The 18,323-nt window shown below is 37.1% G+C and overlaps 1 protein-coding gene across 1 annotated transcript in view; it reads left to right on the top strand.

Moving 5' to 3' along the window:
* taf2 (TAF2 RNA polymerase II, TATA box binding protein (TBP)-associated factor) overlaps positions 1 to 17,831 on the top strand; it is a 19,207-nt gene extending 1,376 nt beyond the window's left edge. The window contains exons 5-29 of the mRNA XM_077576391.1: positions 506 to 666; positions 1,433 to 1,551; positions 2,105 to 2,246; positions 3,639 to 3,870; positions 4,108 to 4,292; positions 4,631 to 4,744; positions 4,980 to 5,079; positions 6,778 to 6,863; positions 6,968 to 7,103; positions 7,571 to 7,725; positions 7,949 to 8,063; positions 8,856 to 8,965; positions 9,744 to 9,809; positions 10,231 to 10,357; positions 10,548 to 10,673; positions 10,982 to 11,122; positions 11,530 to 11,640; positions 12,661 to 12,854; positions 13,087 to 13,226; positions 13,753 to 13,822; positions 14,068 to 14,177; positions 14,306 to 14,535; positions 14,622 to 14,786; positions 15,478 to 15,577; positions 15,652 to 17,831. Coding sequence (XP_077432517.1) covers positions 506 to 666; positions 1,433 to 1,551; positions 2,105 to 2,246; positions 3,639 to 3,870; positions 4,108 to 4,292; positions 4,631 to 4,744; positions 4,980 to 5,079; positions 6,778 to 6,863; positions 6,968 to 7,103; positions 7,571 to 7,725; positions 7,949 to 8,063; positions 8,856 to 8,965; positions 9,744 to 9,809; positions 10,231 to 10,357; positions 10,548 to 10,673; positions 10,982 to 11,122; positions 11,530 to 11,640; positions 12,661 to 12,854; positions 13,087 to 13,226; positions 13,753 to 13,822; positions 14,068 to 14,177; positions 14,306 to 14,535; positions 14,622 to 14,786; positions 15,478 to 15,577; positions 15,652 to 15,923 — 3,507 coding nt within the window. The 3' untranslated portion in view covers positions 15,924 to 17,831. The remainder of the gene's footprint in view (positions 1 to 505; positions 667 to 1,432; positions 1,552 to 2,104; positions 2,247 to 3,638; positions 3,871 to 4,107; positions 4,293 to 4,630; positions 4,745 to 4,979; positions 5,080 to 6,777; positions 6,864 to 6,967; positions 7,104 to 7,570; positions 7,726 to 7,948; positions 8,064 to 8,855; positions 8,966 to 9,743; positions 9,810 to 10,230; positions 10,358 to 10,547; positions 10,674 to 10,981; positions 11,123 to 11,529; positions 11,641 to 12,660; positions 12,855 to 13,086; positions 13,227 to 13,752; positions 13,823 to 14,067; positions 14,178 to 14,305; positions 14,536 to 14,621; positions 14,787 to 15,477; positions 15,578 to 15,651) is intronic.
* Positions 17,832 to 18,323: the final 492 nt, after the last annotated feature.

The following is an 18,323-nucleotide window of genomic DNA, read 5'->3' as shown; positions in this document are numbered from 1 at the left end:
CCACTTAAAAAAAAAAAAGGAGTTAATAATTTTTTTTAATAGTCTGTTTGAGCGACTTATGCTTATGTGTGACTTGTGTATATTAAAATGAGAGCTTTGACTCGCACCCAAAAACCTATTTCTGCTTCTAACTAAGGAAAAGTTTTAGATTTTTGATCACATGATCAAATTTGGACAACGCAAATAAAAAGCAGCCACAGAGCCTTATTTCATCATGTATTCTATACTGTCATCATGGGCATATGAAATCAATGGTATAGGGATGCACGATAATACTATTTGATCTATGGATCTCGACAGAAGTGGATCGTCCCAGTCTGAGCCGATAATTATTGGCCACTGATATTATCGTGCATCCCTACAATGGAATGACAAACATGAGAATAAGTGAATGTACAATACTTTGTCAGTACTTTGTTTGAAAAAATGATGGCTAATTCAAAAATAAATAATGATATATCTTTTTGTTTTTCCTCTTTCTTTTTTCTTTTTTTTCATCTTTGAGGGTTATGTTGAGCTGACCATATTCCCGACCGTACCCAACCTTAACAGAATCAAGTTGAACAGCAAACAGTGCCGTATCTACAGGGTTCGAATAAATGATCTTGAAGCTCCATTCATTTACAATGACCCGACTTTGGAAGTGTGCCACAGTGAGTCAAAACAGTAAGTACAGTATGGCAAAAGATCTTTGGGTCTTCATTGCATTTTTTTCCTTCTTCATATTCTGAATATCATTCACTCTGAGGGTTTTGGGATTTGGAACAATCATTTTTACAATTTACAATTTAACTCTAATTGCTATTTTTGTTGTTGTTGCTATATTAATGATAGTGCCACTCTTAACAATAGGGGCTAGTTTGTTGGAGGCAATATTTTGCTGGACGATAACGCAAATTAAAATGAGCAGTTGTGTGACCCGGTGGCCACTTTTTAGTATTTAAGCCATAAGGTCAGCATAGGAAGTGTGCGCACTTCTGTCCACCACGCTTGTGGGCTAATTTGTTTGATTTATGACAGTTTTATTTTTGATGATAAAGAACTACAGGTACTTGAGGGAACACATGAGTGTGCTGAATACAATTAGTCCATCACTTTAATTGATTTAACTTGTCCAGTCTTTGATTTCTGAATGTAAAACTTAAGTGTGGAAGAGGAGAAAAAAAGTTAAAGGGGTGTCAAAAGCGTGACTCCAGCAGATTTTTTTCCATCGTTTTCTGGCCTGCAAAGTGGAAGGAGTGGGGGGGAATTCTTCTCGTAGCTAGTGTTGCTTTCTTTGTTTTAGCTCTCACATGTACTGTTTCACATTGATTAGTGGACACTATGTAATACAATTGCTGCATACATTAATTTACTGTGCCTGTCTGCATTTATAAAAATGCAATGTTTTTTGCTAGATGAAATGAATGGCGCAATTGATCTTTTTCGACAGAAGGAACCTGAATTATTTCTCTAGTGCCTACACTGCTGCAGTGAGTGCTGTGGACCCTGATGCAGGACATGGGGAGTTGGTCATCAAGGTTCCTTCTGAACTCTGGAAACAAGGAGATGGTGAGGCAATCTAGACCAAACCACAGTGTATAATGAAATCTCATCTTTTCCCCCCAAAAACATTTTGAATTAGAAAAACTTATGGAGTGAAAACATTTTTAGGGTTCCTATGCAAGCAAATACATTTCCAGGTCTGAAAAAGTATGGAAAAAGAAACAATTGCATGGAAATGTATATTTCCATGCAATTATATTGTATTTATATTTCCAAATCTGTTACGTATACACGTGAGTATAGACGTAGAACAACTATCAATTTTATGTACTTTATAATCTTAGAACACAATATTTTGTGGGTCCAGAAAACTGTAAAAATTTTATGAGGATTTTTTTCCCTTGAATTAATAACCCATTACACAAGTTATTGGTGTTTAATGGGAGGTGGAACAATGGAATTTCCATTCATTTCAAATTAGAGAACGATGATTTGAGATGTGTTTTGAGTTACGAGCGTTGTCACGTAATGATCATCTTGAAGGCTTTGAGTTGGCTTTCCAAAAAGTTTGTCACGTTCTTACAAATATCCCATGTTTATTGTGTACTTTTGTCTCCAGATTCACATATCTTAAAGGTATACATTGAATTTTCCTTGGACCAGCCAAAAGGGGGTCTCCATTTTGTTATCCATGACGTGGAAGGCACTATGGCTGAGAGGGGTGCCCACGTGTTCTCCTTTGGACACCACAACTCCACTCGGTATTAATAACATTTTTTTTTAAACTATTTTTTATATTGTCTTTTTTATTTTACGAATGAAATGAATTGAATTGAAATCTTGAGGTGCATTTTTCATAATTAGTGATGGCACTCGTATCGTCTGCTAGTTAATATTAACTCATTCACTGCCATTAATGGCTATAGACGTCAAAAATTAATTTGAACAATTTCTATTAGCTTAATCTTTTTTCCACTTTTGTTAACAAGAGTGTGAAAACCTAAAAAAAATATTGCACATTTAGAACAGATATAAAATGTGTGATTAATCATGTCTTAATTAGTGAAGTCATGCGATTAATTACGAAAAATTTTAATCGCCTGACGCCCCTAATTTTTAATAATCTTTTGTTCTTTTTTAAAAGTAATTTTAATTATTAAAAAAAATCTTAAAAAAAAAGAAAAAGAAAAGATTATTAAAAATTAGGTCGTCAGGCGATTAAAAGTTTTAATTGTAAATAATCGCATTACTTCAATATTTAACTCACGATTAATCACACATTTTATATCTGTTCTAAATGTACAATAAAAACTTTTTTCTAGGTTTTCATACTCTTGTTAAAAAAAGTGGAAATGTTAAACTAATAGAAATAGTTAAAATGATTTTTTGACGTCTAAAGCCGTCAATGGCAGTTTTAATGAGGGGAAAAAATAAAGAAATCGCGAACAATACACATGTACATAATGTATGTAGGACTTTGAGTTACATAAACATTTACATTTTAGCTATTTATTTGTGTAACTTTTGCCCGTGTTGTTTTTCTCTAACCTGTTTAAGTTACTGAGACTGTTTCAATCAGAATCAGGTTTGATAATTATGCCGCTTTTCCACTGGACCGGTTCCACACCGAGTCGGCTGTGGTCGGCCCGGATGTTGCCGTTTCCATGGGACTTTTTCGGGGCCAAGCGGTTACAATGGAACCGCCTTTTATAACCATCTCGGAGGTGGTTCTGCAGTGCCGGTCGTAAAGAAAGAAAGAAAATTGTGCTTGTGATTCAGATGGTAAATGGGCGTGTTCAAGTAATGGCATATTAATGAAAGTACCTTCCAGGCAGTTGCATTGTATTAAGAGAGCAGCTGACAAAAGGCTACTGGTGAGTCGCAAGCAGGTCATCGAAGCTGCTTGTGTCTCTGGAGTCCGAGTAACCTCTCAGTACGGAATCCTTCAAAGGCTTGAAGCCATGCAGGTCGGGTTCAAGAAGAAGAAATATTTGCAGTGGGCTCAAAAATTCATGAAGACAAGTTTTCCACCAGTTTTTTTAGTCCGTGATGAAAGTAGTGTATGAATCTACATGCGTGGACTTGCTGTCTCTGAAAATCTTTTTCTAATATCTGAAATTAAATATTTCTTAATTGACTTTTTTATGCCCAAGGTTCTGGTTTCCTTGTGTGGACTCCTACTCAGAGCTGTGCACATGGAAGCTGGAGTTCACCATAGACTCCTCCATGGTTGCGGTATCATGTGGTGACCTAGTAGAGACCATCTACACACATGACATGAGGAAGAAAACGTTCCACTATGTCCTCGCTATCCCAACGGCAGCCCCCAACATCTCCCTGGCTGTTGGGCCGTTTGAAATCCTTGTAGACCCCTACATGCATGAGGTGAGGTTGTTTTTGTATATTATAAATTAATGCAATCATCTTTTGAATGCACAGTTAGAATTTTCAAGTTGTGCTAAATAATTGGGCGTAACAATTCTGTGCTTCAAGAGTTGTTTAACATTCACATTTAAATATCAGTTTAGAAATGAGGATGGGATATTGTCCTCGATTTGCTTACCAGAGAAGATTATGCTCAAGCTTGAACTGTAATTTTCTTTTTTTCTGGCCTCCCATCAGGTGACCCACTTTTGCCTGCCACAGCTGCTGCCACTTCTCAAGCATTCCATGTCTTACCTGCATGAGATTTTTGAGTTCTATGAAGAAATTCTAACGTGCCGCTACCCTTACTCCTGCTTTAAGACGGTTTTTGTGGATGAGTCGTATGTGCAAGTGTCTTCCTATGCCTCTATGAGCATTTTCAGGTAGGGCAATTTTTTCTTAGATTTTTTTTTTTCTTTTCATTTTTACGATTGGTACTGTAATAGAGTGGTGCCTTGAGATACTCGATACTTTCCGGTGTGCCCGCAATGGGTCAGTATAAGATGGTTATTCATCCTAGGCAAGTCCATGGCAAACTGTGGCAGCTGCTCAGGTTTCTCTGGTACAAAGGCTGTGAGTTCTCACAGAATTGATCTGCACCAGCTTGGACATTAGCAGCAGACGTAGTGTGATTAGAATTCCTATTCCGTGACATTGTCAACTATGATGAGCATAAGACAAGATCCGTTTTTCACAGAACGTTGCCTTGTGTTTCTTCTAGCACCAACTTACTTCATAGTGCTATGATCATCGACCAGACCCCTTTGACACGTCGTTGCCTTGCCCAGGCCTTGGCTCAACAGTTTTTTGGGTGCTTCATCTCCAGGATGTCTTGGTGAGTGAGACATGTTTTTCGTGAAAAGGCCACTGCATTATTATGACTGATGGATACGATATGGTTGTATTTTGGGGGTCTCACTCTGATCTGTATTTGTTAAACTACTGGAGTCGACTGCGCAACTGACTGGATTAAAAAAGACAATCATACTTTTAATTTTGTTTGGAAAGTAACTGAATGCATATTTAGTATGAACCTAAATGTTGTATTAACTTGCTATGCACGTGTGTAGGGCTGATGAGTGGGTGCTGAAAGGAATCTCGGGCTACATCTTTGGCCTCTATCTGAAGAAGACTTTCGGAGTGAATGAGTATCGGCACTGGATCAAAGAGGTATCAGCTTTGTTTTATTTCAAATTTTTCACAAACCTGGACTTATTTCCAATAATATTTAGATATCCAAAGGTAGTTACTAAGAATTGTAATTCCCTCCAATATTACTGGTGAATACTGAGAAATAACAATTGAAGGCCCATAATGCTGGTTAGAATGTGATTTGACTCATGTGCTAATTCCCCCTTTTTGCCAATGAAGCCAACAACTTCAATACACTTAAAAAAACAACAACACTTCTCCTCAGTCAAACAGTTATTTTCTGAGACGCGTTCGGTTTTTGGCGCTCAAGTTATCCTTCGCGGCCAAGTAGCGCAAGTCTGCTCTTGAAGACGTGTAAAATAAAAACCTGTAAACAAGGTCTGCAAAATTAAGTCATATCCAATCATTCGGAAGACTGGCATTGTTTTTAAGTATACGCTTAACAATAGTACATTAGTATAGTCTTTTTAAAATATTTTCCAGGTAGTTATCTAGCATTTTGTTCCTCATGTGTTCAAATGACATTTTCTTCACTATTTCAAGTCCAAGTGTGCTATCAATGTCGACTTCCAGGCTGATGCTGGAGTTTTGAGGTCTGCAGGGACGTGGGGAGGCGGGGCCTGAGAAATGGGGGCTGTAGCCGTAACTTTCTTAATCTCGTTTTCTTTCTCTTTCTGGTTTTGGCCATCAGGGGTCGCCACATAACACGATTTGTTTACCACGGTTGATGTCCTTCCTATGCAACCCATTCATTCTCTATACAAGCTTGGGACCTGTACTTCTAATTGGCAAACAGCCAACATCCCTTTAGTGTACAACATAAGGATTTGAGGCATATTATTGTTGGTTTTTATGACACACACACTGCATTGTACATTCATAATGTCATTGCTGCTATTGCTTGCTATTTCAAGATAACCTATTCTGTAGGATTGTGGGTTCCTGTGTAGATCTTTCACTGTTATTGCTGTTAAATTCTTGACTTTTTTTTTTTTTTTTTTGTTACTGCTGTGTATTTCAACTTGAATAAGCATTACTAGGCAGGGATGTACTCAGCTGTGAAGGGTGGGGAATGAAATAGAAGAATACAGCTCACATTGAGCAATGCTTCTTGAGAAGCGCAAACTTGTTGACACGCTGGATTTGCTTGACATCCAGACATTATATGCAATTACATGCCAATTTGGTGTCAGTGGAACATAGGCCTAAATGTTTTATTTTTAACTCATTCACTGCCATTAACAGCTATAGACGTCAAAAATTATTTTGAACTATTTCTATTAGTTAATTTTTTTCCCCACTTTTCTTAACAATTAAAAAAAAAACAAGAAAAAAATGTATTGTACATTTTGAACAGATATATAAAAAAAAAAAAATTAATCATGACTTACTGTAACTATTGAAGTCATGCGATTAATTACAATTTTAAAAAATTAATCACCTGACGCGATAAAAAAAGAAAAGATTATTAAAAATTAGGGGCGTTAGGCGATTACAATTTTTAATTGTAATTAATTCCACTAGTTAACTCATGAATAATCACAAATTGTATATCTGTTCTAAATGTACAATATCCATCCCCCAGGTATTCATACTCTTGTTAACAAAAGTGAAAACAAATACTAACAAACTAACAGAAATAGCTAAAATTAATTTTTGACGTCTGTAGCCGTCAATGGCAGTGAACGAGTTAATGATATATTTGTTTTGTCACAGGAGCTGGACAAGATTGTGGAATATGAACTGAAGATGGGAGGCGTTCTTCTGCACCCAACGTTTAGCGGAGGCAAAGAAAAGGACAAGTAATACATTTGAATTCAGTTGCAATGTCTATAAAGTGAGGAAAGGTTAATTGAATTAAACAGTGTGAAATCACATGCTGATATCAGTCCTTCTCTTTGTGCAGCCCAACCCCCCACCTTCACTTCTCTCTCAAGCACCCTCACACATTGTCATGGGAGTACTACAAAATGTTCCAATGTAAGGCTCACTTAGTGATGAGACTGATTGAAAACAGGATCAGCATGGAGTTCATGTTGCAGGTGAGATGTCTTCTTTTTAGTTAGAGTTCTCTAAATTCGGTAATTCGAAATCAATCTGGAAGTGATGAATAAACGCGCTGCATTGTGACAGCGTGCTCTTTTGGACCGTGGTTTTCAAGTTGGCCCTAGTGTGTTCAGTCCTGAAGTTGTTGCATAGTGATTTGTAAGCAAACGCGTCATGTTATTTCAATAGTAAACAGTAACTCGATTTGCAAGGGTTTCGGATTGCAAAGCCGGGGTCAAATTTGTGACATGAGGTTCCACTGTTGTGTCTAATGTGTCTAGTGTCTCAATGCACAGTCTTCAACACAGTGTAACAACACTTCTTTTTTTTCCTTTTATTTCTTGTTGGCTTGTTCTTCAGACACCAACTGTTTATCAATCAGAAAATGCATAAACAAACATGATCTAGAACAAAAAAAAATTGCGACTTAACTTCATTGTCTTTTTGTCTATCTTTCCTTAAGGTTTTCAACAAGCTTTTGAGTCTGGCTAGCACAGCCTCATCACAGAGATACCAGAGTCACATGTGGAGCCAGATGCTTCTATCTACTCATGCGTTCCTGAAATCAATCTCTAATGTCTCTGGCAAGGACATTTCCCCTCTTATCAAGCAATGGGTGTATCCTTTAATCCACGGCTGTCAAACTCATGGCCTGTGGCCCAGATCTGGCCCGTCATGTCATTTGATGTCACCTGCTAAAAATGATCTTTCTTGCAAAATTCAATAATGATTGCTTTTGTCAATTTTCTTTTTTTGTTACTAAACAAAATGGAACACATGCAAATGATTGTTTATTTTTCATTTTTCTTTTCTTTTTTTGTCTTAACTTGTTCAAAACCAGAGATCAGAGTGCTGTCGTAAAATTCTATGGCAGCTTTGCATTCAACAGAAAGAGGAATGTTTTGGAGTTGGAGATCCGCCAAGACTACACATCATCTGGAACTCAGAAATATGTTGTGAGTATATCAATAACGATCTTTTCAAGCTAACCATGGAAATGTTATTGATTTTGTCCTAGTGATACATTTGCATCAAGGATTGGGCCATGGAGCTACTTGTTTTATTATATTAGGCCCTAATAATTAGGATATTGGAAAGGTTGGTAGCAAATAACAAATTCTCGTAGGAGACATATTGTTTTTTGTTGTTGTTGTTTTTCAAATTTTTGAGTGGCATACTGTGACCTGTGACTCTTGCTAGTAGTTTTGGTTTCATATTCTTGGGTTAGATGATCTACTTTACTGTCACTGATACTACTCTTATTAAACACTTGACCAATATTAACTCATTCACTGCCATTGACGGCTATGAACGTCAAAAAAACATTGTAACTATTTCTATTAGTTTAACATTTTTTCCCACTTTTGTTAACAGTATGAAAACCTAGAATTTTTTTATTCTACATTTAGAACAGATATAAAATGTGTGATTAATCATTAGTTAACTAGTTAAGTCATGTGATTAATTAGTTATAGTAAAAAAAATTAATAGCCTGTCACCCCAAATTTTTATTATTATTATAATTATTTGTTTTTTTTAAATGAATTTATGGCATTGAATGAGTTAATATCCTTTACCTCATTACCTCACTCAGATAGGTAGTTAAATGATTATGTAATAATTATACAGTATTAGAAAAGTTTTTATTTTATTAAAGTGGAGTACATTAATGTATGTAGAATGTTAGTGTGTTAATGAACTAACCTTTTACCGTAGACTGTCTTGTGAAATGTTTGTATATCCCCCAGGGTCCCATCAAAGTGACGGTACAGGAATTAGATGGGTCGTTCAACCATACCTTGCAGATAGAGGAGAACAGCCTTAAACATGATATCCCATGTCACTCCAAGAGCCGAAGGTGCTGTAAAAACGTCTGCCGGATACGCACACATTTACACTGAAATTGCTCATTATCATTTTATATACCGATCATTTGAATTTAGAAATGTCAGCATGCAGTGAAATGACTTCCTGACAGTCAGGCGAGGTTGGAAAAGTCTCAGTTGGAAAATTTAAGTGGAGTTTTCAATTCATCCCTCGTCCTGCTTCCGCGGGGTTCTCAGGTTACTCTGTTTGCTTCCTGCTTCACAAAACGTTCTCATTCGCCCACACGAGTCTTCCCTGTGATTAACTGCCGACCAGTCCAGGGCATCACCCAAGATCGCCAGTTTACCTGCGACCCTAATGAGGACAACCAGTATCAATAACGGATCATTTTGGAAACAAAATTCAACCACTTGGCTTGAATTCCCTTTGGTGTAATCACCTGGTTTCCTTATCACAGATAGTTATTGTTTATAACTCGAAGGGACACACAAGTGACAGTGGTTTCCCTCATTTGTCATCAGTGATAAATCTTGGGAGCACACAAATCTGTAGGTTAGAGTGAGAATATAACAAGTGTTTGTCCTTTCTGGGTCTTTTACAGCTCAGTTATAATACAATGCAGGTAGTGTTTGGCGTAAAAAGAAAAGAATCCACCAGTCACTCTGGCAGATGGAAAACTAATCCGTGTGACTAAAGGAGTCGGAACGTTGTAATGGGATCCGAGGAACGGCAAATGCAACTGATTACCATGTCAAAGGTGTCTTATTTGGTGGGCTAATGTTTTATTTTTCATTTTATTTTCTCCCTAGAAATAAGAAAAAGAAGATTCCACTGATGAATGGAGAGGAAGTGGACATGGACTTATCGGCCATGGAGTAAGACAATTACCTCATTTGCATCTCCAAAATATTTTAGTGCATATGTCCAGGGAGGTTACTTGTTAGCTCAACCCAATTCTCAATGAAAGAAGCTAAAAGCTGCTTCAACTTCTCTAACTAAGGCCTGGCACTTCTCTGTAAATAAGCCTAGTGACCTGAATAGTTAGTGAGGAGGGAGCTCAGAATTGGACATTGGAGTGAAGTAAATGAAGAGATGACAAAAGCCTTGATTGTGGCCAAATGTACAATGAAACAAGTGAAAAAGACAGACTGACCAAAACACTGAGCTCACCATTATCAATTAGAAAAGAGGACGACGATCACAGAAGCTTTTCTTTGTTGAAGAAAAAAAATCACCGTCAGAATATTCGCCTATTGTCAACAATGTGCTCCAATCCATTTCTCTTCTCCTACGCAGTGCCGACTCTCCTCTTCTATGGATCCGTATTGACCCAGACATGTCAATTTTGAGGAAAGTCGAGTTGGAGCAAGCCGACTTCATGTGGCAATACCAGCTGCGTTATGAAAGAGATGTAGTTGCACAGGTAAGTGCGCATTTTGGAGGGCCCTACTGTACCAACTGACTTGAAAGTCAATATACTGTATCATATTGTACAATCTAATCGCAGGTGGCAAAGAACTTTGATTTAGCTTTCTTACTTGGCTATGCATATCATTGCCACATAAATGAGTTTTTCGTGGCTGATATTTGTCTGCATGTTTTCTATTTTCTAGGAGGAGGCCATTTTAGCTCTTGAAACCTTCCCAACTCCTGCTTCCAGACTTGCTCTGACGGACATCCTCGAACAAGAACAGTGTTTCTACAAAGTGCGAATGCAGGCCTGCTTCTGTTTGGCAAAGGTATATGATACTGTGCGACCTATACCCAATGTTGCCATTTTGAAATTTGTGTTATGTACGTTAGGTAGCATGGTGACCGAATGGGTAGCATGTCTGCCTCACAGTTCCGAGGTTCTGAGTTTGATTCTCAGCTCTGGCCTTTCATTGCAGCGCTTTGTATGTTCTCGCTAGTACGATGAATTAAAATTATTTTTTATTTAATAAATATTTAAATATATCAGAAATCAGTAAAGGACATTGTATGCATTTACATAAAGTAAATCAAGTCTTAATATGGAAATTGTGTTGTGTGCACATAATAATTGCAGATAGCCAATTCTATGGTGAGCACATGGCAGGGCCCACCAGCGATGAAGTCTCTGTTCACCAGAATGTTCTGCTGCAAGAGCTGCCCCAATATCGTGAAAACCAACAACTTCATCAACTTCCAGAGCTATTTCCTGCAAAAGGTAGAGTGCCCCTTTTAAAAGGGTACTAAATATGTTTTGGTATCTTTACTAAGTGGGTCGGGTTGGAAGTGACAGTTGATTTAAAGGGACTTGGGCTGCCGCCCTTATTATGTATTTCTCGCTTTGTGATTCATTATGTGGTGCCACAGTATCACATGCAAGTTTAATATTTTGAGATTTCATCAGATCACATTTAATCAGAGGAAATACACAACCTTTGTAATATGCCTGGCAAAGGTAAGGCAGTGCTAATGATTAATAGTGGAACATAAGGTGTCAAATCATGGTTGGTTTGCTCATTGCTGGATGCATTCATTAATTATATGCTATTAAGTCTCCCCATCTCTCTTGTGATTTACTTTTTTGTCACCTAACGTACGCTTTTTTTCCCCTGTATTCCTTGCAAGACGATGCCTGTTGCCATGGCATTACTCCGAGATGTCCAGAACCTCTGTCCCAGAGATGTCCTCAACTTCATACTTGACCTTATCAAGTACAACGACAACAGGAAGAACAAAGTAATGACACAGCAACACACCCTGTAACCTAAATTGTTAATATTGCCAATGCCTTCCTTTCTTTTCGGGATTTTAGATTATTCCGTAAAATAAATTAATCATTTAATGATAATCTATCGCAGATGCCTCATGATTGTATTCTCCTCGGTAGAAGAGATGAAGAGGGCATCTGAATTTTGGGAGATAAATATAGACGTCATAAATTAATTTGAACTATTTCTATTAGTTTTTAACATTTTTTTCCACTTTTGTTAACAAGAGTATGAAAACCTAGAATTATTATTTTTTTGTACATTTAGAACAGATAGTGAAGTCATGCGATTAATTCCGATTAAAATTGTAATCTCCTGGCGCCCCAAGTTTTTAATAATCTTTTTATTTTTAATTATTATTAATTCACTGCCATTGATGGCTATAAACGTCAAAAATTCATTTTAACTATTTATATTAGTTTGACATTTTTTCCCACTTTTGTTAAGAGTATGAAAACCTAGATTTTTTTTCATTGTATGTTTAGAACAGATATAAAATTTGTGATTAATCGTGAGTTAACTAGTGAAGTCAAGCGATTAATTACGATTAAAAAAATAATCACCTAACATCCCAAATCTTTTAATAATAGAAACTGTATTTGTTTTAAATAAATAAAATAATTGTAATTATTTATATATAAATAAAATTTTTAATAATCTTTTTAAAAAAAAAATTAAGAAAAGATTATTCAAAATTAGGGGCGTCAGGCGATAACCATTTTTAATCGTAACTAATCGCATGACTTAACCAAATGCAAAAAAAAAATTTTAGGTTTTCATACTCTTATTAACAAAAGTGGGAAAATGTTAAACTAATAGAAATAGTTTAAATTAATTTTTGACGTCTATAGCCGTCACTGGCAGTGAATGAGTTAATAGTAATATATAGTATATTGATGATTGGCTGAAGAAATTTGTAGTGAATACCACATGCCAATTACGTGAGGTTTATTTCGTTTTGCCGTCTACTAACTTGGTCTGTTTCCAGTTCTCAGATAATTACTACCGTGCAGAACTGCTTGAAGCACTGACCAACTCTCTGACCCCGGCCATCAGTATCAACAACGAGACACGCACAGTGGACAATTTAAACGCTGATGTGCGTCTAATTTTGGAGGAGATAACAAGATTCCTTAACATGGAAAAACTATTGCCAAGCTACAGGAGCACAATTACTATCAGGTAGCTGCCGTCTGTCTCTGTCTACCAGTTTTTATTATTTGTGTGGTTTTGACTTGTTTGCTCCCTAAAATATATGTGGACAGTTTGTATCATTTGAAATCCATTTGTGTTGAAGAGAAAAAAAAACACAGGCAAAATGGCAGTTCCAAAGTTTGGACCTGCTTTAATTGTTGTCATGTTTTGTGATTCTCCTTTGCTTTTCAAATCACACACTCGTAACCTTCATTTGTAGTTCTCTTAAAGCCATTCGCCAACTTCAAAAAAATGGCCACATCCCGAGTGAAGCGTCACTTTTCAAGTCCTACGCAGAATATGGGCACTTTGTTGATGTCCGTGTTGCTGCTCTAGAGGCTCTGGTGGACTACACAAGAGGTAAGATACAAACACACCGATGGTCATTTCAACATTTTACACTGTATGAGTTAAATATAGGCTCTTGGCTGCTAGACTGAATTACACATTGAGGGAGTCAAATTTAAAAATACAGACATTTAGAGGAAGTCCTCAACATACATCATTTGTATCTGTATGCAAGTGGATTTGAATGGTGAACTGAGACAGAGTAAGAATATTGTATTTGATCTCACTCTTTTTTTTTTTTTTTTAAGTCTCCAAATCATACTTGCGGTTTTGCAAAAATAACACTAGTTTGCTCTGCCACCATTTAAAAAAAATGGCTGCCATAATCATCTGAATAAAAATTAGCATTGGCCCAATATCTAGATTTTTACATGTTTTTATTCAGAAATAAGTATACCGTATTTGATGCTTTCGTTACCAAAATGCCATCCCTTTATATAAACGTGATCTGATCAGATGAAGTTGTACATAAAGGTGTGGCAAAAATAAAGTGAATTCAACTGTGCCGTTTTTGTTCATGTTGTCTTTGATTTTGCAGTTGAAAAGTGTTCAGCTGAGTTGCAGTGGCTCCTCAACCTGGTTCAGAGTGACCCGGCTCCTTATGTCAGGTTAGTAAGTGCTTGCTTGATATAGTACGGGGCAGTTTATGACAGTTGACCATACCAGTGTCAGCGACAGAACCTGAATTTGTATGTTCAAATTTTTTTTTTTTACCTGATGTTCGTTTCCCACTAAAATGGGAGTAAATGTGAATGTTTGGTTTTGTGGTGTTTTTGCTGCATTAGTAACCAAATTCTGCACGTGCCTTGTTTTATGTATAATTGAACATTTCCGATTTTTGTTGTTCCGCCAGACATAAGATCCTAGCCATGCTTTGTAAGAATCCACCCTTCACCAAGACCACCGAATCCGCTATATGCAATGAAGCTCTGGTGGACCAGCTTTGGAAGCTGATGAACTCAGGTGAGTCTCATCTGTCCAAAAACGTTTCCCGCTTAATGCATTCATATGCTGTAGGTCAGAAGACTGAACAGAAGCCGTTATTAGGGGTTTCAGATATTGAGCGATTTATTTTTCTGTTTTCTCCTCAGGTACCTCTCATGATTGGCGCCTCCGCTGCGATGCTGTGAACCTCTACTATACTTTGTTTGGTTTGACTCGGCCTTCCTGCCTGCCGCTCCCTGAGCTCGGCCTTGTTTTGAATTTAAAAGAGAAGAAAGCGGTACTCAACCCTACCATCAAGCCTGAACTGAGTGTCAGTGCTGTTATTGACACACCCGCCAGTATAGGAATCCATGGTGTCGGCTTTAACTACCCACCTGTGAGTACTCCGCCAAAACAAACGTAAGACTGGTATTTTGGAAGTTACAGCATATATTGCATCAGCTTTGTTTTTTCTTCTGGCAGGAGGATGAAGAGCCCGATCCGATTTCTCTTGGGGTATGTGGGGTAGGACAGCCTCCTCAGGGCATCAAGAGAAAGGCCGAGACGCAGCTGGGATCCCCTCCAGAACCCGGACAGGCATTGCAGCATCAAGATGATGATGCTAGAGTCGGGCGCTACAAGATCAGAGTAAGGATGATGATGATTCATTATTAGGGGTGTGCCCAAAAATCAATTCTCATAAGAATTGCGATTCTCATTTAGTATGATTCAGAATCAATTTTAAATGTTCCAAAATCGATTTTTATTCAATTATTTTATACTGTCTTGCCCTTGTTTGTGTGTTCCTTTATTGGGAGCACTGTTCATGTTGTACACGATTTGGCCACTTAGGGGCAGTGTGGTTTCCGCTCGTTCTGATACACTGTTAAGTTGTAGCCACATAGAAGCAAAAAGTCATGATCAAGTTATTCCAATAAAAGTTTTTTTTTTTTTTTTTTGCAGTGTAGGATGTTAAAATGCTTCTCTGTGTACATTCCTTAAACGTTTTGTATGAATAGTCGTTCTTTTGAGTGATAAAAGTGCCACAAGTAGCGCGCTAATAAGCATTAGCGAGTCAGACTGGAGTAGATCATGACAATTTTTTGCATATCTATAAATTGAAGCAGAAATCATTGTCAATCAAATAATGTTTAATCAAAAATTGTTCTGAATCGATAGTCGATTCTGAATGGAATCGCTGACCCAAAAATCGGAATCGAATCGTCCCAGACCTATTCATTATTATTATTATTATTTGTATCGCTTTTATGGCTTTTGCCAAGGTTGGCTGGTGTTTTTTTCTTTCCTTTCCTCAGTTCTTGTCTTTCTCTGGTTGTAGTTTAACATGGAAGAGGAAGATATTGATATGGAGACTGTCCACGATAGTCAGGCCTTCATTCACCATCACCTCAATCTGTTGGAGAGACCCTCGACACCAGGTAATTTTTTTTGTACGGCCCGAAAAAGAGTTATTCCCGTTTGTTTACCACCACATTGATTCTTCTCTTGAAAGGTAAAGAGCCGGCATTCGTCGAGCAGTCGATGCTTTCCTTGCCAGCCACGCCCGCGCCGTCCTTCTCCAAAGACACCGCGTCATTGCCTTTGAAACACAGAGGGGAGCATGGCCACCACCACCACGAGCACAAGAAGAAGAAGAAGAAGAAACACAAACATAAACACAAGCACAAGCATGACAGCAAGGACAGAGAGAGAGGCAACTGGCATCCGTACAGCAACAGTCCAGTCAGTGGCAAGTCCCTCCACTCGCCATCGCTATCGGAATGAGATCTTCGCATAGTCGGAAAACCTTCATGTGAGGTAGCTCACTTTTTAAAGCATTCATAATGTACTCCTTTGCTCATTGAGAGTAGATTTCTTTTTTAATGTTTTTTTTTTGGGTGGGGGGCAGTGTTGCGCAATAATTTTATTTATCAGGGTAGAAAAGAGAAGTTTACCTTGCTAATGTTTTCGGCAATACTAGGAAAAGAACATTTGGAATTTTAAATTGAGATAACCAAGAGTGTTTGTAAGTTGACAGCCAATGTTTCGGCCTGTCTTTAGAAAAAAGAAAAAAAAAAGACAGACTCTTCACATCAATTCATCCTTTGAAAAATTGTACTGATTCTATAATGTGATTTTTAACAAACTTGTCAGATGTGCAAGGTCCTTTTTTGTAATAAATGCACATGTGTTTTTGTTATGTTTTTTTAATTTCAAGAATTGTAATTTATTGCTTCTCTTCAAAACATGACAGTATACCCATTGTTTATCATTTAAAAAATGTATATTTAAAAAAAGTGTTGCATGGAAGAGAAATGCAGCAGTAGTCTACTTATTATAATTTGTAGTACTGACAGAGGCAGTACTATAATTATATGTAAAATCATAAATATACACTCAAAAAAATGTATAAATGAAAGATGGGTTCAACTGACAATCATCGCAAACACATTTGGGTTATTTTTGACCCAACTATTTTTGGAGTGTACATAAACTTGAACATAAAACACAATAAATTGAATGAATAACTACTCTTTTCTCATTAAAATATAGTTGCTGCTGTGTGAAAAACACTTATGTCCACTTTTTTCATTTTTATTTTTACGTTTTGGGGTGTCTTCACTCAGTTTCATCCCTAAAACACACCAAAAAAATGGACATAAGTGTTTTTTACATAGCAGTGATACAAGAAGAGCTCCTTTTCATTAGCATTTGGCATACAGGAGCTGACATCCAGTTTAATCCCCATTTCTTACATCAACCCATCCATTTTCGTAACCGCTTATTCCTCCTTTTTGAAGGCCCCTCTTAAACTGAACATCAAGTGCAATCAAAACGTTGTGCGTCTCATCCCATCTGTCAGCAGCTCTTCAACACGCCTTTGACCCAACATTCACTGCTAACGGGTGGGCAGGACCCATAATGTATCGCGGCATGTCCTGAATAGATGTAACCTTAACTCATTCACTGCTATAAATTCATTTTAACTAGTTCTATTAGTTTAACGGGTTTTTTTCTACTTTTGTTAACAAAAGTAAGGAAACCTACCTACAAAAAAATGTTATTGTACATTTAGAACAAATATAACATTTGTGTTTAACCAGGAGTTAGCTAGTGAAGTCGTGATTAATTGCAATTAAAAATTTTAATCACCTGACGCCCCTAATTTTTAACAATCTTTTTTTTTTTTTTTTTTAAAGATTAAAGAAAATAAAAGATTATTAAAAATTAGGAGCGTAATAATGCGCATGACTTCACTAGTTAACTCACGATTAATCACAAATTTTATATCTGTTCGAAATGTACACTATTTTTTTGTTCTAGGTTTTCATACTCTTAACAAAAGTAAAAAAAAAAAACTAATAGAAATAGTTAAAATGATTTTTTTTTTTTACGTCTATAGCCATCAATGGCAGTGAATGAGTTAATTTAAAATACTTATATTCCAAAAATGTCAAAAAGTGCCAATGAGTGTTGGAGGAAACCGATGTGTGCCAAGATTTGATGAATACAAATACACACGCACACACATGTGAACACAAACACATTTATTAAAATAAAATAAAAATCATATCACATTTGTTGTCTTGTCTCTACTATTGTTGTCACGTGCACAGATAGAACCCTCGCGTAACCCAACAGCACAAAGTGCCCTTTGTGATGGATTTTTTTTAATAAATGAAAATGACCCTCTCTGTCGTCAATTCCTTCTCAAAGTGTTTTGATATTGGACGGGCATTTTTCTGAGAATTGTGCCCCTCGTCTGCGGTGCACGTAACGCTCCTTCCTTCTCTTCCGTTGGCTCTCCTGCAGTAGAATGCTGGCTACAGCGACTCAGTCAGGTAGGAATGTTTGCGCAGTCCCTGACAAGGTGCCATGGCCAATCGGAATGTGCATCTCTCCAGTTATCCACGTGTGATGAAAGAGGGGGAGGGGGGCGTGACCACAAACAAATATTTTACCAGGACAGCATCCTGGCCATATGTCCTGTGTAGGGAAAAGTCACCGTACACAAGAAGGTACAGTATAACGAAAGCAGTTATACTTCAGCAGAGGTTTACAAATGAGTGATGGTAAATAATTTTGATTTTTTAAACTAACATACACAGAATATAAAAAGTCAACACACCCCAGTTCAAATGCCGTGGTTTTTTTTTTTATTAATGAGTTCAGTCTTGGTTTTAA

The sequence above is a fragment of the Vanacampus margaritifer genome, chromosome 9 (assembly GCF_051991255.1).
Source record: "Vanacampus margaritifer isolate UIUO_Vmar chromosome 9, RoL_Vmar_1.0, whole genome shotgun sequence".
Lineage (NCBI taxonomy): Eukaryota > Metazoa > Chordata > Actinopteri > Syngnathiformes > Syngnathidae > Vanacampus > Vanacampus margaritifer.
Note: the sequence above shows the minus strand (reverse complement) of the source record. Positions and strands in the feature narration are given on the sequence as shown.